The sequence below is a fragment of the Abramis brama genome (genome assembly GCF_963993115.1).
Source record: "Abramis brama genome assembly, chromosome: 4".
NCBI classification, from domain to species: domain Eukaryota; kingdom Metazoa; phylum Chordata; class Actinopteri; order Cypriniformes; family Leuciscidae; genus Abramis; species Abramis brama.
The window spans coordinates 45,825,311-45,850,901 of NC_139966.1; the positions used below are offsets into that span (position 1 = coordinate 45,825,311).

The window sequence follows — 25,591 nt, forward strand, 5'->3', positions numbered from 1 at the left end:
TTTGGTCAAGTACTGGTCAAGTAGTTTAAGAAATGAAATCTATCTTTTACGCAATCCAGTGTTAAATTTGATTTATTTCACACAATTATTAAACACCTCAAAAAAATAACTGTCACTTGCTGTTAAAATAGTCAAGTAGCGATAATTATTTTGTAAAATTAATTTTAAATAATTTTAAACTAATTCGAAACCACAACAATACCGTAAATTAAAATGATAGTTCATCCAAAAATGAAGATGTTGTCATCATTTACTCTCTCTAATGTTGTTCCAAACCTGTATGCGTTTCTTTCTTCTGTTGAACACAAAATATAAAAAAGAAAAGAAAAGAAAAAAGTTGGTAATCAAGCAGTTTGATGGCACCTATTGACTTCCATAATAGGAAAATAATACTATGGAATTCATGGCTACCGTCAACTGTCTGGTTATCAACAATTTAAAATAATATTTTCTTTTGCGTTTAAAGGGATAGTTCACTTTAAAATTATGTCATCATATACTCACCCTCATGTTGTTTCAAACCTGTATGAATTTCTTTCTTCTGCTGAACAGAAAGGAAGATGTTTAGAAGAATGTCAGTAACCAGGCAGTTTTTGGGTCTCATTGACTTCCATAGTAGGAAAAAATATATACTATGGAAGTCAATAGGACCAGAAACTGTCTGGTTACTGATATTCTTCTAAATATTTTCTGTTCAGCAGAAGAAAGAAATTCATAAAGGATTGAAACAACATGAGGGTACGTATATGATGACAGAATTTTCATTTTAAAGTGAACTATCCCTTTAACAGAAGGAATCTCATATAGAAGTCAAGTTGAATAAAAGACAAGCTCGCTTATGGAAGAACTTTTTTTTCAGTTATTTGATTCTTTTGTTAACTAGTATTATCAGTCTCCGTAGAGACCGTCAAAAATTGCCAGTGCCGACTATATTTCAAGTCGTCACGGCGGGGTATTGGGTAAAGTTTTCAATTAGCAATAATCGCGCCTCGGATAAACCTCATAGGCTACGATACTGCCACTGCGCAAAGCTGACGTACTAATGGCCAGAGAGGGCAAGTCATCGAACAACACAGGAGTTTCATCAACGGTAAGTGTGTTTACTGTTCCCTATCGCGCGAACAGGGTCGCAGTGGACTGGGATATGTAATCGAAACGCTGCAGCAAAAGTTAGTCGTGAAAAATATGTGTTTTCATGTACGTTTTAAACAAAACTATAGACTATTGGTTACTCTCGCGCAGTGCATGCTGGGATATACAGCAGTTTTTAAGCATACGCGGAATAAAGTGCCTCGAATTCTTTACGAACATATTTTTTGACATACATGCACACACGTGCATAAAAGTCATTTTTCTCTGCAGTCAGTGGCAGTGCAATGCAGTTATCCCTCGTTTCTTTATCACATCTACAATGTGCAAACTATCCTTATTGCCAAAACTGCAAGTGACCACCAGAGGGCGGTATTTACTCTCTTAAAATAATTATTCCTCATTGACTACATTAAGTTGGCAAAGCTGTTTATAATTGAGCAAATGTTATAAACAATAGTTAAGCGAATTTAACATCTTATTCGCCGGTAAAGTGGGACAAATTATCTTATTATAAACAAATGATATTATAAAGTGGGAGTTGTTGCAGCTGATGATCCATTAGCTTGCAATTGGAGTTTCATTGGAAATTATTTATTTCAAATGTTGGATACAATATAAAACCTGGTTGTATGTATCTTAATATCGTGTGATTATTCTAACAATATTATACTGAACGGACGTAATAACTCGTATAAGCAATTCAGAGCGTTAACTTTTGGTCCATTTATCATCCTCACTAAACATTCGACTTAGCCAGTTCTTAATTATACACAACACAAACATCAAGCAAATGAACATCAGCAGTCGTATGATGTTTACCTGCCTTACTCTTAGATAATCGACGTTTGAGATGCTCTTGCTAAACGCAGTGAGGAAGTTTGAGGAAAGTCGTCTACCGTTTACGTCTGTAATTCCACAGCAGGCCGCCACACATGCAGTTTCACCAGTTCACCACCAGAGGTCGCCACATGCAGTTTCACCAGTTCACCACCAGAGGTCGCCACATGCAGTTTCACCAGTTCACCACCAGAGGTCGCCACATGCAGTTTCACCAGTTCACCACCAGAGGTCGCCACATGCAGTTTTACCAGTTCACCACCAGAGGTCGCCACACATGCAGTTTTATCAGTACACCACCAGAGGTCGCCACACATGCAGTTTTATCAGTACACCACCAGAGGTCGCCACACATGCAGTTTTATCAGTTCACCGCCAGAGGCCGCCACGAACACTTTAAAGCAGTGATCTCAAACTCAATTCCTGGAGGGCCACAGCTCTGCACAGTTTAGCTCCAACTCACACCTGCAAGGAAGTTTCTAGTAATCCTGAAGACCTTGATTAGCTGGATCAGGTGTGTTTGATTAGGGTTGGAGCAAAACTGTGCAGAGCTGTGGCCCTCCAGGAATTGAGTTTGAGATCACTGCTTTAAAGTTTCACCAGCAGGAATCAGCATCACAATCATTCTGCCATGCAAGTTTCACATGCAACTAATAGTGCAACTATATTCTGACATGCAACTATAGTCAGTTGGTCACAGTTTCAGTTACTGTACATGTTCACTGTTTTGCTCTTGATTATTTTCTTGTATCATTTCAGCTTTATTGATAAACTTAAATTCATGCATTAGGTTACATTCGAACTAATTGAAATAAAAATCCCAGAGAGGAAACCAGACGCTTTATTGAGCACATACCATTTATTACAGAACAAATGAAAAACTGTCAAGTTTAATTAAGTGCGAACCATATTGTCATTGTCCATAGTAGCCTACAATGCTGTGATCATTAGCCTACTTAATATAATTTGTGGAGCTCTTTAAAATTACACATTATTTGAAGATCAACAATTATAGAAAACCATCCATTATAATGTCATAAATGCCTCACGTTGCTCAATCATATATGATAAAGATAAAGAAACAGAAGAGAACATAGAAAAGAGCATGACAAGGACTTAAAGAAAGACAGATGAAAAGCGCTAACAAGGCCATTTGTCATGTGACAGCTAGATTTGGTCCACCCTCGGGGGTGAGGAACTGCACTTTGGGCACGGCGAGTGCCGAATTGTTGCGGCGCATGGAGTTGCCCTTGCGCATGGAGTTGTTCCGCCGCATGGAGTTCCTCTTGCGCAAGGAGTTCTGGTGCGAGAGCTCGCTCTTCTGGAGCGTCTGGATCAGGATGGAGGGCTTCTCGTCCAGCTCGCGGGCGCTGCACTGTGGCGTGGCCACTTTGACCGTGTTCCCGAACTTCGAGTAGTCCACCGAGTACACGCCCTCTTCCTCGGTCACTATAGGCAAGAAGCGGTGGCCCCACTGGATCTCCTCGGACACGTACGAGGTGCGAGCCTGAGTGGTGATGCCCGTGGTTTCCACAACACCTTCCAGGATTACGATGACCTCCAGGTCGCTGCACTGAAGCTCCATCGCTGAGAGATCGTACAGGGGACTGTCCTTATCGATGACGTGACAGATGATCAGAGGCGCTAACAGGAAGATGCTGTTGCTGGCCACCACGCTCTCGGTCTGGACGTCGATCTGGTGGATGGGTATGATCTCGCCCTCCGGCGTGGTGGTCTTCCGGACCACCTGGAGGCGCACGGCGGCATTGATGATCATGCTTTTGCGCAGGTCTCCCACCCGGATCATGAAGCACAGGCGGTTGTTGCGCACGGCGATGACGGCGTGCCGGCTGAAGATGAGGGTCTCGGCGCGCCGGTGGGACTGGGCCGTCTTCATGAAGATGCAGCCCAGCATGACGGCGTTTATTATCAGGCCGATGATGTTCTGTAATATGAGCATGGTGATGGCTGCCGTACACTGCTCCGTTATCATACGCCCCCCGAAACCTATCGTCACCTGCACCTCGATGGAGAAGAGGAAGGCAGAGGTGAAAGAGCTGGAAAAGATGAAGAGGAGTCACAGTTTTAGGCTCCTAAAATGATTGAAATTAGTTTCTATCTACATAGAACAAAACAACCTAGTCATTTTTTTCTCTATAATAACAATATCAGCACTTCTTTAATGACTTCTATATAATATAACACACATCAATTGTCAATTCAAAATTTTAATTATTATTTTTGAATGTGTTTTTTTTATAACTACATAATTTGAAAAAGGAAATAATAAAGAATGACTAGGTCTGTCTAAACTTTGCATAGATTTAATAAACAGATGTATCTCAGTTTGACATTTTTCAACTTGATTTTTAAAATAAATATTTATAATTTGAAATAATACCTGAAATAATCAAAAATATTTATTTACACTATTTAAAATAAATATTTATTTTAGATTATTTCAGTCATTATAAGGTTTGAATTATAAATTAATATTTATTCATAAAAAAATAATCTATAATAATATAATTATTTTATAAGTATTATTTTATTTGTATAAATTGTATAAATGTAATAATATTTATATGCAAGAATGAAGCATGATTTCTTCTAATACTTTATTCTTATATAATTACTATTTAAAAATGTATAAATGTAATAACATTTATGCAAGAATGAAGAACGATTTCTTATATAATTCTTTATTCTTTTCATATTTCCTTTTCAACAAGATCTGCTTTATGCTGTACCTTTAAACTTACTGCATTTACTAGAATTAACTTACAATACTGATTCCAGTCATTAATTTGCCATTATAAATCTGATAGAGTTTTGATACATAGACATGTTTGGAAAGTCTGAACATCATTATAGTCTCCATCTGCACAAACCTCAAATCAGACTCTTCTGATGTCTGTTACTTAACATAATTTTGCCATTGACCAAAATGACTTGAGCACACTTACTTGACATTAGTGACACATTGTTCTACGACAGTTGTGCTGTTTGTGTTCAGATCCCCGTGCGCAAACGCCACCAGCCACCAACCCATGGCGAACAGCAGCCAGCTGCACAGGAACGTCATGGTGAAAATAACCAGTGTGAAACGCCATTTGAGATCCACCAGAGTAGTGAAGACGTCCTGCAGGAATCTGCCCTGCTCGCGGATGTTCTTTTGGGCCAGGTTACACGCGCCGCTCTTGGCGATGAAGCGCGCTTTGTTCACCCGGTCCCTGAACACGGGTTTGCGGGGAATCCGAGACACGAGCGCCGGTAGCGCGAAATCCTCAGGAATGATGCTTTTACGCGGCAACATTATTTGGGCATGTCAGTGCAGACGCTCAGGAATAATGCCTCTCCAACGACTGTCAAACGCGCAGTTCCAGTTTAATAACCATCCTGCCCTCTAACTCTACTGAAGTAGCACAAACTAAAGCAAAGACCGTTTTTACATCTGTCAGATCTTAATCTGTGTTCTTGTGTGAGTTCATACAATAAACACTACATAAAGAGCAGAACACACATCATGTACCGCTAAAAGTCTTCAAAAAAAGTATCTTTATGATGATTGTGCAGCGCTCTTTACGCACATGGGCGGTACATGACTGTCCTGCTGCCTCTGAGAAACATTCACCCTGGAGAGGAGAGTCTTTTAAACCTTCTTTAAAAGATTGCATTATTTATGTCCGCCCTTATTTTATAGACTGGAAAAAAGAATATACTAAATTATACAAATCGAAGTCAAATGGAGTTCATACAGTATAACATAAAAAATAGGATAGGCCTATATGCCAGTCACAAAATAATTGCAGGTCAGGACATTTAAAAAATTTGTACAATTTGAATGTGTGTATCTACATAGTTCTGCAATGTGATGTAATGATATTGTAAGAATGCAAGGGGTTTCAAACTGGGGTCCGGAGACTCCTAGAGGGCCGCAAGAGGGCGCTAGAGAGTAAATATATTTGACTTCATAAAAAAAATATATATTTTACCTTAAACTTTTTTTTTTCTTTTAGGGTTAACTATTCGACGAAAATCATCAGATTAATCTTGAATGTTTTACACTGAAAGCCTTAGTAGAAAGCCCTTTTAACAGTAAGAAATAATAAAAATAATAATAAACAAATGCACATTGTTTGCAAAAATAATGATAATCTTTTCTTCTATGAGACGTGCATCTTTTTAAGAATAGTTTGAATCTGTCTATTTTCTATGGAGTATCCGAATAAGTTGGCAGAACTCAAAACATTTAAGGCAATCAATTGCCTCAAATTTTTTAAGTTCTGAAATTCAAAGTTTAAGTAAGCAGAACTAGCAGATTTTTATTTTGTACTTAAACATTTCAAGTTAAGAACAATTAAAATGTATGAGTACATTAATTCATACAATTAACTTAAAACTTTCATGTAATCTCAATGTGAACACTTTTATTAGTATAAACTGGGAAATAGACATCCCAGCTGTTTCAGTTAAACTTAAGTTTGTCTAAATTAAAATAAATCATTTCATAAAACTCAAAACAATGAAACAGTTCAGTTTACTTAAAATATATCAGTTCTGTGAACTTGAAAGAAAAAGAAAGTGCTAAATACTCATAAAAGTTAATTTGACCGAACTAATTTGTTTAATTTAAGTTTGTCCCACTCAAACCAATTAATTATTTTGAGTGTTAGGGTTTACAGAGGCTGCTCGCTGTAATATTCTCTGTAAAACGTATTTGTAGTGATATTTATTGTGAAAAGCGCTACATAAATCTGAATTAAAAATATTTCTCTTCAGGTTTAAACATCTAACATTATCCTATAAAATCCTATAAGAAAAGGATAAAAGATACACTGACAACTTAATACAAAGTAATCCAGTTTTCTTTGGCTTCAGTGCGTTTTCACAATTTAAAAGGCAGTTATTTAAATGTTATATTTAGCCTTAATATGTTTCTCACACATTATAAATGGGTTTCTGTATATAAGATATGCCTATATAATAGGAATGGGGCAAGATATCATATTTAGAAGGTTCAATGAAATAGCAAAAATGTGAACAGAAGGGGCGCTGTGTAGCAAACGATTTTCTCCACAAGGGACTGAAAGGTACAATATCTTCATATGTGTGAGGGATCTCATTAGTTTAATAATAAATCAATTTAATTATTTTAATGTTTTCAGTATGACCATCTATTGCTTGTTTGTAGAATTGAGCACCATAAATGTTAACTATTTTTGTAGGCCTATATGTCCCTTTTTTAAATTTTTTTGCTGAACAGTTTTCTGTTTAGTAATTGTTTTACATTTTGCTTAAAAGTATGCAATGACACTCAATAGAGATAAGTAAACACACAAAGCAAATTTTATTTTCATTTCATGTGTAAAAAAAAGAAGTTAGGCACACATTATAATGCAGTTAAATGCTTATGGTACAAAAGCCATTTTAATTACATATGTACATTTAAAACAGTCCATCATGACTAGCATGCAAGTACCTGAAATTAGCAGTAATTGCAATAAACTTAGAGTGTATTTGATATAAAAGACTGAAATGTGTTGCTGTTGGCTCGCAGTGAAATTTGACGTGGTGTTTACACATCACCGGAGTGTGTAAAGTGTGTCAGCTGCTGTTTTACGCACATGGTTGGATTCACAAGTTACTGGAATATCACTGCTGAAGTGTGACATCACAGCTCACTGCAAATATTCATCAAATCACTGGCAATGACAGTTAGTGTCCAATGAATGGAAAGATTTCCCACAGTGGTTACAGCAAAACACAGCAATGCATCATTTTACTGCTGGGACAAAGAGTCACTTGCAGGTCATTGTTTAGATCATCTTTGGCTGTGACTTCCAGAAAGTAGAGCGTTCAAATAAAGAAAGCTGAAGGTTAAAATGTAAAAGTGATGTGAGGGTAGAGACTGGCACTCCATTAAAGGGAGATGAGGGAAACAAACGACGGTGTGTGTGTACAATATATCGCTTGGCTGTACAGAGACTGCAGACTCATTTTGACACCCTCATAATAAAACGTTAGTAGAGAAAAATCACATGGTTGGAAATTATACTTTAACTTGTAGTGCACTTGAAAAAGTGTAGGCCTATCTTAGAAATTACAATGTACCTTTTATAGTGTGTGTTTTTAAACTGGGTTATAGGGTGAGCCTCATGAGAAAAATGGCCAAATCATAATTTCACCTCAATATATATTGCATAAAGTAAACTAAAAATTACATTTTAATTTTAAAATCATAAAAATCATATTTCAAATAAAAGTTATAATTTAAAATTGATTTAATTTAATTTAATTTAATTTAATTTAATTTAATTTAATTTAATTTAATTTAATTTAATTTAATTTAATTTAATTTAATTTAATTTAATTTAATTTAATTTAATTTAATTTAAAAGTGAAAAATGACCTGCGCATTTCTTGATATTTTTCGTGAAATTCACCCTATTTGTCTTTTTGTTGAGGAGCAAATGTTTAAAATGTTAAAACCCCTGAAAATAAGCTTTTGGTTAAGTAATTTGCATAAGAGGAATACAGTAGAAAATATAAAACATGATCAGTTTTGTATATAGGGTGTGAATAACACATTAGGGTTGATCTGGTGGACATTGCAGGACTCCCCAGAAAGTGAGGGCTCGCGATTCTCTCAAGAGTGCTTTTGGGGAGCCAGCAATATTTGTCCTCCCTCCCTTAAATCTGTATCAGCAATGCACTTCAGACAGACAGACAAGAGCGTCAGGCCTCACAGGACAGACATGCTCTGTACAGTGTTTGTACTAGTCAAAACACAGTAGATAAATACTTGTTGCTTAAACATTTCAGAGTACACATATCATTACTTAGAAAAAGACCGGTAAGGTAACAAAATGCTAAAAAAAGAGTCCAATATACTGTGATAGGGGTTCATATAAAAAGATAAAAGTTCAGAGTCCGTGTGAAGTTGAGTCCTTTCCGATGCCGGCGCGGCTGCGCCAATGCATTGGCAAAAAAATGGCTGCTATTTGTTAATAAGGCCAAAAGTGGTATAAACTGATGTGGTGATGGAGATGAGTGGCTCTACATGTCGGCTTTGACAAAGGATGCAAACAAGCTGTCCTCTTGTTCCATGAGAATCTCTGGTTTTCCGTACTCCATGATGCTTCCCCTTTTCATCACAATGACTAGATCAGCCGTCAGGATAGTGTGGACACGATGCTGTGGAAAACAGGCACACTCAAGCAGATGTGTGCAAATGCATTTTGATTAAAACAACACCTAAGCTGTTGAAATTACGTTTAACTTATCGCTTTTTCTGCTCAAGTCACTGCAGGTTTTCTGTAATCAGAGTAAAACATCAATCTAAAAAAACATCCTAACTTAATTTTTTGTTTGTTTTATTTACAGACCCTGCTGTTAAAAAGCCAGAGTGTTTTCTTAGGAGACCTATTTCATTGATATCTCTCAGGTAAGAGCATTTTATGTCATATTCCCAAAAAACAGGCTTACATCTTTATTGTGGCTATTTATACTTTTAAAAATTATTTTTCATACCACAAGACTGTGTAAGTGAACAGCAAAAAAGCTAAAAGGTTAATAACAATTGTGAAAAATAAATGGCGACCAAATATATTAAACCTAATATATTATTTAAAAAAATAATATACACAAGTTACACATTGTAACTTAAAATTAACCTTCATGTTAAAAAAATGCTAGTCTGTCACATCTGTTTTATCACATCATATTTTCATGTCTTTTATTTTGAAATTCATCATAGTTGTGTTTCTTGTCATGTGATTCCCTGTTCCCTCATGTGCTTCCTTTACCTCATGTGTCTTGTTCTCATTGGTTTATGGTCTTGTCATGTGGTAGTTGTGTCTTTCCATTGGTTCATTGTCTTGATTGCTTTCAGGTGTGTCTTGTTAGTCATTAGTCTATGTAGACCTTATGCCATCTTTAGAATTGTGTCTTTGAATTTCCGTTTTTGGGGTAACTCTGTATAATTCTATGGCATCGCTGTCGAAGAGTAATTGGCTGGTGAAGAGGATTTACTAGTAGAGTTAACTAAAGTCATGAGCATTGTAATGTTTGAAGTAGATGTCATAACAAATGTCAGTAGACTGGGAAGATTTTAAAACTTTAAAACTTAGCAGTTTATTCATAAATCCTTAAGATTTGACCTTCATGTTGTGGAAAATTGCTGTAACATTAAGTACCCAGCACTAGCATTGCTACGTCTACTTTAGGCTTGACGTTCCAGAAAGCTAGACAACAGAATATGGAAACAAGACACATGAGGTAAAGGGAACCAATCAGAACAAGACACATGAAGCAAAGGAAGCACATGAATATAATACATTTCAAAATAAAAGTCATGAAAGTTTGAACATTGTTGTGATGTGACAGTCATCCTGCTTTAGAATAGGGTTAGTGGCTGAGCTAAAATGTTCTAATAGGGCGCACACATAGGAAGCTCTTGGTTACCAACCAATGAACCAGTGCGTAGGTGCCAAGGGGGCGGAGCCTAATCACGGTTACTTGTGCGTCCGGACTAAGATGCTGAAGAGGCTGTCCTCCTGCGCCAAGAGGTTAGGAGCGCTGTCGCACTCTACCAGAATCCCAGAGGAAAACACCAGCACCTGCTCTGCCTCCAAGATGGAGGAAACCAGGTGCTGTGTCAGAGGAAGAGAGATGGGTGGACAAAGAAGGAGAAGAAAGAGAGGGAAAAGGGGATGAGGGTGAGGAGAAGAAAATATGAGGAAAGCGTAGCAAAAACAGCAGCAGAGAGAGATCATGCATTTATTCAAAGCTCAATGTCGTTCTGTGGCACTTTAAAAACACTTTTTGCATTTTTTTTTTACTGGATGCGTTTTAAGTTGTTGTTAACACAGAGGCAGAAATACTTTTTTGTGTATCTGTGGCTCTGAATGACAGTTTAAAGTACAAACGTCAGACTACAGTGGCTCCAGGCTTATACTTATGATGCAACATGTTAATAGCAAGAGATTGATAGTAAACTGATGGTCAGCTGTTAGAAGTAGAAGTCGAGAACAGAGAAAGGAGTTAAGATGTCAAAGCCTGGCAAGCATTAACAGTCCTTACCCCGTTAAAGGTGTATTTCTGTATTGTTTTGAATATTTCTGTGCCTGTATTTTCATACAGACCAGCAAAAAAAACAACAACAACAACAGGTTGATATAGGGTAACTTACCGCTATGGTGACAACTGTCCGATCAGCAAATGCAGTCATCACCACTTTCTGAAGAATATTTTCCTGTTGAATTTGCCACAAAATAATTTTTAGTACCAAAAATTTGTTTTTTTTAACGATATTCATGGATTCAAAATGTCTTCGAGTCAAGATGAAATCCAAATTGACCTTATTTACTTTGATACAATCCAATCAACTCACAATATTGTTTTCCTTAATTAATATGTTTCACTCTATAATACATCACATTATGGAAGTACTTGTGTTGAGATTAAAAAAAAAAAATATATAAATCCAAGTTAAACAAAACTCTATGGGGCGGTTTCCCGGATAGAGATTGAGCCTAGTCCTAAACTAAAATGGCCCTTTAAACCAGATTAACAGAAATCAGCTTTCTCTGTCATGGCTTTAAATAGTCCTAGATTTAGTTTATTCCAGAGTTTAATAAGATGATTTCCTGGAGGAAGACTAGAGCTACTCCAGGACTAAATTGAGGCTTAAATTAAACCTACCAGGAGGCAGGTTTAACTTCAGATTAACTTTGTGTTTCAAAGAAGACACATGCATTACTTGGACACACGCACGCACGCACATATTAATATGTAATTTAAACATTTAATTTTGTTTTAAACCCATTGTATCGGGTTTCTAGTTCAAATGTGATTGGTTCATGTTAAACTAACTCGAAATGGACGCTCTTTGACTTCTCTTGATGTTTTCATTTTAGTCTAGTAACTTGGGCTTGCATTCCAGCCCACTTTTAGTAAAATTTTTTTGATTGCAGTCTTTTTCTGATGCCATTGTTTCCCTTGGATTTGCTTCACAGTTCCATGCAATTTTAATCTTTTCTTGGTTCATTCCATGTTTTATGGGCAAGCTCTGTCATGCTAATTCAGATTAACCCAGTTGGTTTTAATTTAATCTGGTTTATTTTAGTTCAGGACTCCATAGTCCAGGTATAACTACTGTAATCTGTACTTAATCTGTGTTACAGAAAGCCATTTTTTAAGACACAATTAACTATTCTAGATTAAGGCCTACTACTGGCTTAATTTAAACCCTGTCTGGGAAACCGCCCCTATAAAATGTAATGGATGTACAGTATTTTTTAATGGAAGCCAATTTTTTACCACCTAAGAAAAAAATCATGCCATAATTACGTGGTAAAAAGTCAAAATTGACATAAAAATTATTAAGTACTTACTAATTATGATAGAAATTCAAAATTTCTCATAATTATGATCATCTCTAAACCATTTCATAACATGACATTTTATCTCTTAAAAGAAAAAAGACAAACATTTTTTGTCATGACTTAATGACCAGGATTAGGCCAAGATTAGTTCACTTAGGACATTTAAGTATACGATTTTATAAACATGCCTTAGAAAAGAACATTACTGGTGTGCATCTTGAGACAAAACAATAGCACTGACATATCTTAAAATATGTCAGTGCAAGTTGTTTCATTTAAAACGCCTCAAACATGCATTTTAGTCTGGGACTAGGCTTAACCCTTGTCTGTGAAACCAGGGGGAAATCTTATAATTATGATGTATAGTATATAATATAATAGTATAATAGAATTATGATTTATTAAAGCATGATTTTTTTCTTGTGTGGCAGAAACAGGCTTCCATGGATGTGGTTGTACCGTGGCCATGTCTATAGAAGCTGTTGCCTCGTCCATAATTAGGATGCTGCTTTTGCGAACAAAGGCCCGGGCAAGACAGAAAAGCTGTCTCTGTCCCACGCTGAAGTTCTCCCCTCCTTCTGTTACCACAGCATCTGGGAGAAGACATAGACAGAGCATGATGCTTTACAGCTGTTTAGATTTACAAAATATCACTTTTCACTGAATAAAACTAAATGAAAAGGTCAGAATACTCCAGCTTTTCAATTTAACTAATTTCCAGTCAGCGTCAAAATGACGAGGTGACTGACATTATGATGTCAACCAATCCTGATAAGCATTGAACAGTTGGAAAGTATCATTCTTACCCAATCCTCCTGGGAGTGCTTTCACCATATTCTTTAACTGGGCGATTTCAAGCGCTTCCCAAAGCCTGTCATCAGTGCAAGTGCACTCTGGGTCAAGATTTAACCTAAAAATGCACATACGCACACATTCACATTTAGTTCACTCAAAATGAAAAGTATCATCAAATATTCATCCTCAGTAGCGGCCTTCGCTATGATTCACCCATTTCACTTGAAACGGGCCTGGGCCATGCAACAGAAGGGGCCTCCACTTGCGCTTGAAAAAACCCCCCAGCTCCCCCGTCATCACGCAGCAAACAACAGGGGCATCAATTATCGGGGGCTTAGGGCAAAAATGCCACCAAAATTAATAACAATGCTTCCAAAAACCAATATATGGTGCAAAATGTCTCCGTATAAATTCTCGTTTTTATCATTTTTAAGCAATATCACACAAGCAAAAAAGTGCTGTGTATTTGCAGCAAATATTGCAGCATTTTTGCAAATTTTATACCACAATTCAATAAACAACATGTTGAAAGGCTATTAGGAGACTTACTGTACATTTTAGTCTGTTTTTCCTCTATTTTGCCAATGAAAATAGTTCCAAACAGTAGAGCCATTGCGTGTCTCTGAGTAGCAGTTTTAGTTTCGTTACTAAATGAACTCGCGTTTTTGAATCGTTCTAATGAATGATAACTCACTCACTTCTGCTGTCCATGAACGAATCGGCCGTTTTGAACTAATCTTCTGACTGAATGATTCAATGACTAACTGGTTAAGACAACGATTTGCCACCACCCCCTGGCGGGTTTAGTTGAGGGACTGAGGGACGAAGATTGAATGCTGTTTTTGTTTTCGCTCGTGAATGTAACAATATTTCTGGTTAAAGATAGAATGCGTTTATAAAAGAGTGAAATATGAGATAACATTGTAAATATAACAGAGATAAGGTAATTGCAGTGGCATATTTGCACACAGTCGCAATTGCAATGGTTATCAAGTGACTTGTCACCAATCATCACTGACTTGTTGACACATGCTGTCTGAATGTACATTACTATTCAGTTTTGGGATCAGTAAGATAAAAAAAAGAAGACATTTGTAGTTTTATTAAGCAAGCAAGCCAAGGATGCATTAAACTGATCAAAAGTGACAGTAAATACATTTATAATGTTTTTTGTTTTTTTTAAATTAATAAATAGTATAGAAATCTAATACATTCTGTTCTTTTGAAATTTCTATACATCAATGAGCCCTGGAAAATAATGTATTATGGTTTTCACAAAAATATTAAGCATCACAACTGTTTTGAACATTGATAATAATCAGAAATGTTTCCTGAGTACCAAATTAGCAGATTTCTGAAGGATCATGTGACTGGAGTAATGATGCTGAAAATTTAGCTTTGCCATCACAAATTACATTTTAAGAATGTTTAAAATAGAAAACAGTTACTTTAAATTGTAATAATATTTCACAATATTACTGATGTTTACTGTAATTTTCGGGTCAAATAAATGCAGCATTGGTGAGTATAAGAGACTGAGCACAAGTTTTGAACAGTAGTGTACATGAACATGAATGAGATTGGAGAGCTTTTTAGGCACTCAACAACCCCAGTCACCATTCACTTTCATTGTATGTAAAAACGCAGCTTGGACATTCTTCAAAATATCTCTTTTCTTGTTCCACGTAAGAAAGATGTGGGATTGGAGCATCATCAGGTTGACTACAATGTGACAGAATACATTTTTTTGGATGAACTATCCCTTTAAATCAAGAACAAACTCAAGGGACATTGTGTTAATGCTCCCAAATGACCATAAGAGGCAATACTAATGAACCCATGTTCACATCCGTTTTAACACACTGGGAAATGGCTTCCAACCACAGCTTCTTCCTTTATGGCCTGTCTGTGTTTTCCAAAATTAAAATCAAGAAAAGATTTGCTGTACCAATAACTCGTACGCTCTGTCTCCTGGGTCCAATGATCCATTAGGCCTGCTTCATATAAACATTGTCATGACAACAGCTTGCCCAAAACCATTCCCAGATGACTTGTGATGGTGGTTCAGTTTTATTTTCTTTCTTATCCCATGGCGGCCTTTTTAAACAAACCCCATATGCTCACTGTCTTCAGAAACAAACATGACACTTAGTATCCGTGAGAAGTTCAAACAAGCTTGGAGCTGAGGACTCACTGGTTGAATATCCAGTGAAAGAAATACTTAACAGTGTTTGAAAAGAAACAAAATACTAAATGTATAAGAATGCATAGCTTATTGTGAAAACAGCATTATGATGCAATGCCAATAAAGTGGAATGCCCCCTATGTCACATTCCAGGGTTCCCTGTGTTTTGTAAATGATTTGTGTTTATACAGAACTTCTGATTAAAAATGTCAGGCAGGAAGTGAGTGTTTATTGTCCCTGGTCTTGTCTGTTTGGGTCAGTTTGGCCTCAGTGAGTGTGTGAGGTGCATGCGTTACGCAGATACTAACGTATCTGTGTGTCTGTTTGTATGTTTGAGCGAGCATGTTTGCGTGTGTTTACCGGATGGAGCCGCTAAACAGCACTGGATCCTGTAGGATGATTGACAGACGGGATCTCAGGGTTTGTAGTGGAAGCTTGCAGATGTCAATGCCATCAATAACAATCTTTCCTAATGCAAAAAAAAAAAAGATGATATACACAGGTTTTGAATTAGCTTATTTATTTATTATTTATTATAATTTTAGTTTAGGTTTTAGTCATTTTTGTTACATGCTCGTATTTTTAAACTAACTTTCATTTATTTTTATTGCAGTTTTAATTTGAGTCATTTTTAGTTTATATTGTTTTATTTTATTGCAGCCTTATTTTAATTAACAGAAATGATTTCTAATAGTTTTAGTTAACCATAACCACACTGGTTTATATGAATTGAGATATATTGAACATTTGCAAAATAAATTTGTTAATTAAAATTGTAAAAAGAACTAGCGATCAGTTACAGCACATAAACTTTCAATTAAATATCAATATTAAGTGTTAGTCTATGTTATGCTTCAACAACCTAGATATTTAACACATCTAGCTTTATAAGATATAGCTATATTTAGCTCCTCACAAAATCTCAAACTAATCACTAACATTTTTTTCCTCTCCACCTAATAAAGGATTGTTATTTATTAGTTTTGGGTGTTCATGTCAGTTTACAGTAACTTGACTTTAATACATAGTGGTCTGTGAATATCCGAACAAGCCAAAAGACCAAACAAGCTATTAAGATTTTCATTTTAGCTTTATATGGACACGGTGAAGAGAGGGTCTGTGCTCTTCTGATTTATAACATCTCATTCAGCCGTGCTAATGTGCACAAAGCTGCAAGAACTGTTTGATTTGGTTAAAGATTTATTTTGGCCAAGAGAAATATGAAGTTAATGCTGTACGCTGGATAATATGATAAAACTCTTGGAGAAAATAACTGTGACTGTTATATCTTGTGTTTTTTCTTTATAATAAAAACAATACCCTAAAACTGATTCAATTTCTTACAAATAAAACTAACTTTTTTCATAGAAGTTTTAGTCCTTTATCATTTTTTAATGTAAAGGGAAAAACAATATTTTGCATATACAAATGCATTAGTGAAAATTGTACCAAATATACATAGCATGATTATATAAAGTATTTTTTAAACATTCTGTTTCATATTTTACTACAGATAAAGCAATCATCCAGGTTAGAAAAAAATATATCTGTCAATAAGACTCAACAGATCTCTATGGATAATGTCTAAATATGACATCACGGCTGCTTGTCAAAGTGACAGTAACCATATGGTAACAGAACAAACAACAAGGGCAAAGAAAGAAATGTTTCTCTCAGGACATTTTAAAATAGCTTTATCATAAAAGTACATGGCTTTTCTTTCATATTTTCCTAACTCCTTTTTTATTCTCTCTATTATTCTTTTTTAGTCTCCTCAGCAGCGAGCTGGACATACTGAGCGCTGTAATTCTCAGTGAACCATAATATTGTATTAAATGGAGACTTGGAAGAAGACCTACCTTCGAAAACATCCACCATGTTGAAGAAGGCCAGAGACAGCGAAGACTTTCCACTGCCCGTTCTGCCACAGATGCCCACCTGCGACAGTAAGAACAACATGTGAGAGCTTTACACAACTTGACATTTTCAGATTGCTTTTGTATAAACACATTCAGGGCTGCTTCTCTCCTAAATTACACAAACTAGTGAGGACAGTTACAGGTCCCATGTCACAATTAGAAGCCATATGTGCTGTCATACTCGTATATTGTGAGCCAGGGCAGCTCTAAAAATCAAGTTAGACTAATAAAGATAAAAGATGAGGAGGGAATGCTGAAAGATTCTGAATTCTGATGAGCTGAAAGATTTTGCTTCACCGTATAGTCGGTATTCAGGCAGAAAATAACTGTGGTTTGACAGCGCAATGAGAAAATTAACGCCACTGTGACACAACCACAACTGAGTGGTACAGTATGTGCTGCAACAGGTCGATCGGTATCAGGACCGCCGAATGCTCTTTGACAGCTTCGGTTGGAGGAATAATTTCACTGTGACTTATTGGACCATTTTAATGATACTTTGAGGTTAACGGACTGCTTGAGATCAATAATATTATTTATTTATTGCTGGGTTATTTTAGTATTATTTATATTCAATTTTAGTATTTTGAATTAGCTTTTAATTTTAGTTTAAGATGTAGTCAGTTTGTTCTGTGCTTTTGTCTTTTTTATTTATTCGTTTTTATATTACTATTTAGCTTTAATTTATTCATTTTTACATTTTAGTAATTTTAGTAGTATTTTTTAATAGCTTTTTAATAGCTTTAGTTTTAACAATAACAACACTGAATTATTGCTTGTTTCACCATCCTTGCCTATTCATTAAAGATGAATGACAAGATTAATAAAAATTAAAGAAACAATTGCACAAAGTAATAAAGAGTTGTAAGTTGGTGTGTACCTTCTGCCCAGGGTTGATATGGGCATTGACGTGTTTGAGGACAGGTTTTAACAAGCAGTCGTAACGGACACACAGATCATGGATCTTTATTTCGCCATGCTGTGGCCAGTCTTCCGGTACCTGTGAGACATCTGAAATCACATAAAAACCAGAAGGAGAATGATTGTGAGGTGGCCAACAAATTAAAGTGAATGAAAGGATTGGATCTGGATTTAGGTTACCACATATACTCAATACTGACACCAGTCTCCTCATGCTATAACCATTAGAAGATAAAATATAGAAAAACTGACATATCTGACTGGTCATGTGATCTTGACATGGTGGCCATCATAAACGATCCCCCTTTATTGACCCCAACATTATGTAAACTAAAATAGCTTCTCTGGGCCACCCAATGTGTCTAGAGGCATAACTTTATGTTCAAAAGTACTGGGCTATTTATGTCTTTTGGAGTAAAACCTTTTGAAGTGGGAAAAAAACCCTTTATTGTGTTAGCGCATGTTTTTGGATAGAATTCGGTTTACAGAAAGGTTAGTTACAGAATGTTCTTTCCTGCCCAGTCAGTGGATTAAGTGCCGCCACACATGACTTTATCTGAGGAGAGTGAAAGTAGACATAACACTGATACATCAATGGCAACAAAAAAAACAGAACACTGCAAGTGAGCACTTTAACAAGCTGCAATTAAACGCAGCTATATATGGTGTCCAAATGTCAAAGTTTTGTCACGTGATGACTACTATCCAACTCAGTTTTCCATTATTTCACTGACAAGGAGATGGAGAATGAGCTATTGCTTGCGGCTAACAGCGGCGCTAACAGGCTATTGCTAAAACTCATTTTTCTCAGGTCTTTCCTGCTTCGAGTGTTTTGATGTACTAAACATCCTTTCATGATGCTCTCAGTGGTTTGTGTCAGGTCGCTCTGTCCTAATACACTAATGTGAGGAAATGCACATGTAGCAGCGATCTGGACGCCAGGAAGCCGGAAATATGTGCTTTGATCTAGTAGGTCTTCATTTAGAGACTAAATAAAACTCTGGATTATCCTAAAAAGTATTTCTAGTACAAAACTACTAAATGAGTCAGAAAAGGATTAATTACCCATGGATCCCTCATAGTTTTCAGATTCTGTGCTCAGGAAGCTGTTGACCTTCTTTACTGCAGCCATCTGGACCTCCAGGTCTGCCAGATTCCTCACCACCCAGTTCAGGTAGTTTGTCACCTTAACAAAAAGCACGTTGAGGACATTAACAGTGTTTTTTTTTTTTTGTAATCACTGAGATAAACCTGATGACCACTGTTGCATGCTAGAAATTCAGTAAAGCTGTGTTTAAACTCACAGTGAGGGCATAGGTTAGACCCAGTCCAACCAGACCAGACTGAGATGAGGTCCAGATAGCTGCTACTGATGCAGTGAGGACAATCACAGCACCCAGATAATCCTGAGAGGAAAATACAAATTACAAATGGCATTATATAGGTTTTTAAGATACCACAGATTTACTAGTTGATAGCAATATACTGTTAATTAGGGCTGTCAAGCGATTTACATTTTTTATCTAAATAATTACACGATGTGGCAATTAATTCATCTAATTAATGGAAATTACCCCCAAAAGATCATTCAAAGTCATCATTGTGTTAAATGAGAAAATCATCAAATAGACATTAAAATAAGTAGCTTAAAAAAAAAAAATCTTATTCAACAAGAGTACTTCCAACCCGATCTCATGAGTGAACGTAACTGTTTTATAAGATGGTGATCTCGCGTGGAATTCATATGATAGAATTCGTAGCAAAAAAAAAAAAAAAAAAAAAAAGTATGCACGAAGCTCCGCCCCAAAACCTAACCCTCAGTGGGCGTAAGCAGATTGTACGAAAACCTAAGAATGGGATCATATGAATTCATTCGAATTATCTTGCCAGAATGTAAAATAGTTACGAATTGTCTTGATATTGTTAATATTTCTACATCACGTAAACACTGCTTAAAGTTTTTTCAAGTTATAATTATTTAAGTAAAGTCTTTTTGTGTTGTTGTTTTTGTGTTCCGTTTTGTAATTTACTTTCATTTAAGACATGTTGAATGTGATTTAATTCATATAATTAAAATTAATAAATTGACAAGATGGTGCAATATGACTGGTAATGTTTTATTATCAACTTGCTACTTTTGACATTCCTAATATTTCTATCTTCAGATCCACCACCTCTGAAATCTAAAAACTCAAGGCGATCATCAACATGTGGCACTTTACTTACAGTTCTGACCTCCAGCCACCGGTTGGCAGCAGAGAGAAACAGGTAGGCTGTGTTGTTGGTGTCAGTTAGCTCCAACATCCGCTGCTTAAAGCGAGCCTCATGCCTGGAAACAGAGACCTTTTACTATGTGAGTCAAAACCATTTGACCGACTACAGCTAAACAGCAACACAGCTGTGAAGGATGAGAGTGTTCAGTTCATTCATGTAAACACTCTGGAGACTTAACAGAGGAGATAAAAGCTTAATATTTTAATGTTTCTTTTCGGATTACTTTAAGTCAAGAATGGTTGAATGTTCACCATGTGTTTATAAGAAATGTCCTGGAGCCACTGAGACTGCATCAATTCTGCACGGCTGATATTGCACAAAAATGGTTTTGTATCATAAAGACACGTTTAATTCTATTGTCACTCATATGCAACTGCTTAGTTCTGCATACAGTCAGGGGAACAGAGAAAAAGAGAAAATGTGGGTTATTCAAACAGCCATGTGCTTTCAGAAAAGTCTAGATTCACTGACCTGAATGCTCGGATGGTGGTGAGGCCTTCTGCAGTCTCAGAGAAATGACAGAGAAGAGGCAGTTGAGTGGAGTCATCGAGATCTTGCAGATCTCTGAAGGAGAAAAAGAAAAAACAGCAGACAGAGAGATAGAGAGAGAGAGTCAATAGAGCTTAGTTGGGTTTTGGAAGTAAAAAATGTCTTTCAAAATCTTTCAATTCTTTGCAAAACTGATTTTAGCGATTACTGTATAAACATTGCAAGACAGAACTATCATGAGCTCCAAGTTTGCTAAACAATGGTATATGCTTTTGTAATACTGGGATTTCAACTTTTTAGATTTTTTAATAGTCAAATTTCAGGTGAAGTGTTACACTACAGACAATGTTGTTTTGTAACATTGGCTAAAGGTAGTAGTTACATGACATGCAGTGTTCTCTTCATGCAGTGCATATGTTAAAACACTTTAGTTGCATCATTTACAATGCTTCATGGGATTCATTTTAGCATTTTATTTATTATGTTTCCTTTAAATCTAATGTTATGTTGTGACTTGTCTTGGAGCTAGTTGGTTAAGTTCAATACCAATTTTTGTTAAAGTAGCATTGTAGAAACTGGGAAACAGCATTTCATACTTTGCACAGGACTGCATAGGGAGAGTATTGGTATTGTTGGTATATTTGTATTTAAAACAGTTTCTAATTTACTGGTGTTTTTAAGGGGGTTTCCATTGTGGTGAAGAGGATGTGCTTGCGTTGAGGGGACAGGCTAACAAGAACGCAAGTTGCTTTAAAGATGTGTAGCGAAAGATGTTTTTTCCATCTTGTGATGAACATCGGAGTGTAAAAAGGAACAATTTGGAGTTGGAGTTTCGATTGTAAGAAAAGGGCAGGGTTTAAATTAACTAAAGGATTGGAGAAGTCCATCATTCGTCACCAGAGATAAGTCTGTCATTTTTGCCAGACCAAGTTATGACATTTTGATTAATGAACTTTATGCAATCAAGTTATTTTGATATGTCTAAGTTGAGTTGGATTTACTCAATTCGAATATAATAAAGTTTATTCTATACAAAGTAGAGATAACATGTTTCCAACCTTTGGAACCACTGTCCATGACTAAATCAAAAGTATTCTTTTGAGTTCATTTATTGTTCAGTGAACTACTTACTTGGAAGCAACCCGAAAGTACTTCTGGATGAAGTAGAAGGCTACAGCGAGGGGCACCAGTGCGATGAGGAAAGCAGGGGTGACGAAAGCAATGACCCCAATTGCAGAGAGACAGAGTAGAGTGGACCGAGTGAGAGACTCTAGTGTCGGGGGAATGTGCTGTTGAGATAGAACGAAAAAGTCACACATTAGCACACATATGCTATATTCCTCATCTCATTAATACAATAATGTTGACTACAGTAGCACGGAGGTCACAAGTTTGTGTGGAAACCCACGGCTCCTCTCAATAGGCTTAAAAGGAAAAAGACGTACTTGACACTTCAAACAGATCTCTTTCTGTCCGTCTTTCTCTCACCTGATCGATGATGTTGGTGTCCGCTGAGAAACGGTTCAGGATTTGTCCAAGCGGGGTGACATCAAAGAATCTAACAATGATGTAAAAGAACAATTTATAATGACATTCCTGGTTGAGTCGATATCAGATATTGTGTTCCCCTCAAATAACAGTAGGATTCATAATATTGAGTTAGTACCTGATGGGAGCATGAATGATCTTGTTGAGGAGGTCATGATGGAGGTTTGTAGCTGCAGCTACTCCAAGAAACTCTACAGTTAAGGAAGTGATAAGGCAGAGTGCTATCGCAGCCCCGCACAGGATAATAAACACTGGCACGTAGGAACGATGCTGTAAAACATGCAAAGAACTCAACTTTAGTATAACTACAAAGTAGTATATAAAAGACAACATTTCAAAGAGGAAACAGCAGTTGTGCGTCACCTCTGCGATCTGTGTGGCATCATAGTTCTTTGTGTAATTGGTTGCGTTGACAAAAGAATCTGCACGAATTTGGTTACGCGAGTTTGGGGACGTCCAATCTGCTAACCAATAGTCAATGGCCACCATAACTGAGTGCTTGGCCAACTTGGACGACACCATCAGGAAGACCATGAGGAAGCCACCTGATGAAAGGTAACGGCAGCACATCTTCCATGGGATCTTAGAACGGCGGCTGGTGGTGGTGGACATGTTGTCGTCTTCATCCTCCTCCACCTCCTCCTCTATGGAATGGAAAAAGAAGGTGTCCAAGACATGTTTTTCCAAAAGAAAAAAGGTTGTGCTGAAATGTTGACAAACATTTACCTTCATCCTCATCATCTATCTGGTTCTTCGCCTCTCTGGAATAGAACGCTCTCCTCAGGGTCTTCCTCTCCAAAGTGGTCTGACTCTCCAGTTCGGGATCCTAAAACAATGCAACAGAAATGCAACTTTTTCAAAACCTTCTTCAAAACTGGTGTCTGTTCAGTATTCATATTTACAGAACCTTTTGCCCAGATTTTTGCCCCAATTTGCAGTTTGAACAAGTCAATGGTAGTGGCTGAAAGTCCTAGCCAATATTGCAGATTTTGGCAGTTGGAGTTGACATTTCACAGTAAACCGTGTCATGTATGACGGGCACAAACTCTAATCTAGTCAAAGGATATCAAGCATGTTTAAAATTTTGAACCAATTTTAGAACGCATAATGTTTTAATTCGTCATGCATCTTCTAGCAACGAGGTGCATGTTTGTTGTTTTGAGAATGACTCAAATGTTTGTTAGCATGTGATTCTCAGTTGCCAAATGATGCCCAGTTTTTCTCTGTAACCATTCACAAAGTCAGCAAGTTTATGATGCCTAATGTTTTAAAAACCAGTACAGATTAAAAAAATCGTGCAGTGTATTCCAGCCTTTAGTTTTTTTGTCTTTTGAGAAATATATCCGTTGTCATGTCATTTTTCTCATACTTTTTATCAACAGTATGCTGTTTAAAATTGTTTAATTGTCATCATAATATGTATTTTTTATTGCTATTTTATTGACACTGACAAAAAACCAACACATATTCATTAAGAATTTCATTGATGAAATTTATCCCAGACTCTGTTGCTATTATTCTACTGGTAGCAAAGCTGGGATTTAAAAGTGAAGGACCTTTTCAAGCTCTTGGTCATGTCTGTTCATCAGGGTCTTCCAGTGCTCGTAGAGTTCAACATCATGAGTCTGGATATCCTTTAATGTCCCCTCTCTCAGCACTGAACCGTCCTTCATGGCTATTATCTACCACACAGAGAACAGAGTTTTAAAGCCATTTGTTTTTGGTTATTGTCTTTACTCTGACAGAATGTAATTCATCTTTAATTAATCAAGACATCCCCCTTTTTCAGAGTATCGTGAAGAACCAGCCTCAAAATATTCAAGATCATCAGTCAGCAAAGTAGTTACCCAGTCAGCATGGATGAGGTACTGCAGCTTATGAGTGACCAAGACCAATGTCCGTTTGTCGTCCTGAAGGAACTTGAGTATCCCCTCCTGCATCAGATGATCACTGAGGTGGATGTCCAGAGCAGAGAACGGGTCATCCTATAGGTAAGCAAACCCAAAACTAGGTCAACTCAACTTCAATTCAATATGAGACTCCAGAAACAGATCTAGACATTTAGGAACCCTTATTTAATATAGGAAACCCGGGTTAATTCAGCTTTGCTTGATGTTTGTTTCAACTTGAGAGAACATTAAACTCTTAAAAATAAAAGTTCCAAAAGGGAATTTTCACAGCGATGTTATATATATATCCCCAAAGAACCTAAAGAGCTTTTTTTTCCATTATGAAGAACCTTTCCATAGTTCCATGGATGTTAAAGGTTCTTTATGGAACCATGGAGGCCAATAAAGAATCGTTTTTTAAGAGCGTAAACACAAAATTGGCATCTCTGAAAATTATCAGTAGAGCCATTCAAAAGTAGAGTAACTATTTCAATAGTAATTAAATGCGCTTTATATTTGCTTAAATCACTTCCCGATTGCCCCAAAATGACACTAAAATCAACCTCATTGACTTTCTAGGATGTGAGACATAACGTCATTCCAAGGAATGGTAATTGGAATGAGATGAATTCATGATCCTGTCCAGAAGGGTGTGTAGTTATGTACAGTTATCCAATAACAGCCCTTACACATAACTGTGTTTTCTGCTATTGTTGCCACAACGTACCCTGTGTTATCATGTGTCAGTTAAGAAATTTCTTCTGGGAGTACCTCTGAAATTGAATTAAAAGCTGCGGTCATTCACAACATCTTAGACGTGTGGCATATCACTTGTGGAGGGTGGAGGTTAGATACTATCGGGAAGTTATCTGTATTGGAAAAGTTGGTTCCTACCAAGAAAACTATGTTGGTGTTCTGGTACAGAGCTCTGGCCACACAGATCCGTTGCCTCTGACCACCACTGAGATTAATACCCTGTAGGATTACAACACACAAACACAAATTAAACACTTCTGATTCTGATGACATAGTGTAACATCATGGTAGTCTCAATAACAAGTTTTTATTTGATTAGTATCACAGCAGCTGAGGTCAGAGAGCTGGTCTCAAGCCCAGACACAGTTAGCTGTCCTTTCTTACCCGCTCTCCGATTTCAGTCTGGTCTCCAAAAGGAAGGAGGTCGATATCTGGTTGAAGCGAGCAGGCATCAATCACCGCTTTGTATCTGTCCGAAAGATTTAGAGTTTAAAAATA

At 36.7% G+C, this 25,591-nt stretch overlaps 2 protein-coding genes and 1 long non-coding RNA gene across 13 annotated transcripts in view; 1 reads left to right on the plus strand and 2 right to left on the minus strand.

Moving 5' to 3' along the window:
- Positions 1-879: 879 nt before the first annotated feature.
- On the plus strand, positions 880-24,434 carry LOC311080596. Its single transcript, XR_014605650.1, has 5 exons — positions 880-1,090; positions 9,316-9,376; positions 17,067-17,256; positions 20,303-20,405; positions 24,238-24,434. It is a non-coding gene; the product is annotated as an uncharacterized lncRNA (long non-coding RNA).
- On the minus strand, positions 2,747-5,569 carry kcnj8 (potassium inwardly rectifying channel subfamily J member 8). Its single transcript, XM_084111103.1, has 2 exons — positions 4,896-5,569; positions 2,747-3,986 (listed from the first exon to the last, which is right to left on the minus strand). The coding sequence occupies exons 1-2, from the start codon at positions 5,243-5,245 to the stop codon at positions 3,086-3,088; spliced, it is 1,251 nt and encodes a 416-aa protein (XP_083967229.1). The 5' UTR covers positions 5,246-5,569; the 3' UTR covers positions 2,747-3,085.
- The window catches only part of abcc9 (ATP-binding cassette, sub-family C (CFTR/MRP), member 9), a 39,247-nt gene continuing 20,912 nt past the window's right edge, over positions 7,257-25,591 (minus strand). For 5 of the 11 annotated variants that reach the window (XM_084110621.1, XM_084110620.1, XM_084110617.1 and 2 more), the window contains 20 exons: positions 25,478-25,562; positions 25,232-25,312; positions 24,296-24,433; positions 24,005-24,130; positions 23,175-23,274; positions 22,567-23,092; positions 22,389-22,458; positions 22,032-22,189; positions 20,883-20,975; positions 20,364-20,466; positions 19,442-19,543; positions 19,203-19,323; positions 18,097-18,227; positions 17,157-17,235; positions 15,658-15,766; positions 13,124-13,227; positions 12,777-12,910; positions 11,123-11,185; positions 10,400-10,583; positions 8,987-9,126 (listed from right to left, as the gene is read on the minus strand). In XM_084110621.1, the coding sequence (XP_083966747.1) occupies positions 10,446-10,583; positions 11,123-11,185; positions 12,777-12,910; positions 13,124-13,227; positions 15,658-15,766; positions 17,157-17,235; positions 18,097-18,227; positions 19,203-19,323; positions 19,442-19,543; positions 20,364-20,466; positions 20,883-20,975; positions 22,032-22,189; positions 22,389-22,458; positions 22,567-23,092; positions 23,175-23,274; positions 24,005-24,130; positions 24,296-24,433; positions 25,232-25,312; positions 25,478-25,562 (2,461 nt within the window). In that variant the 3' untranslated portion in view covers positions 8,987-9,126; positions 10,400-10,445. Of the gene's footprint in view, positions 9,127-10,399; positions 10,584-11,122; positions 11,186-12,776; positions 12,911-13,123; positions 13,228-15,657; positions 15,767-17,156; positions 17,236-18,096; positions 18,228-19,202; positions 19,324-19,441; positions 19,544-20,363; positions 20,467-20,882; positions 20,976-22,031; positions 22,190-22,388; positions 22,459-22,566; positions 23,093-23,174; positions 23,275-24,004; positions 24,131-24,295; positions 24,434-25,231; positions 25,313-25,477; positions 25,563-25,591 lie in introns of all 11 variants that reach the window. The other 6 variants (XM_084110619.1, XM_084110625.1, XM_084110627.1 and 3 more) reach the window with 2 other exon arrangements.

Bases quoted from the DNA above. Each gene is read 5' to 3' on its own strand.
- kcnj8 (XM_084111103.1), bottom strand. From the start codon at position 5,245: ATGTTGCCGCGTAAAAGCATCATTCCTGAGGATTTCGCGCTACCGGCG. The intron at 3,987-4,895 runs GTAAGTGTGCTC...CATCTTTTCCAG, and splicing joins CAATGTGTCACTAATGTCAA to CTCTTTCACCTCTGCCTTCC.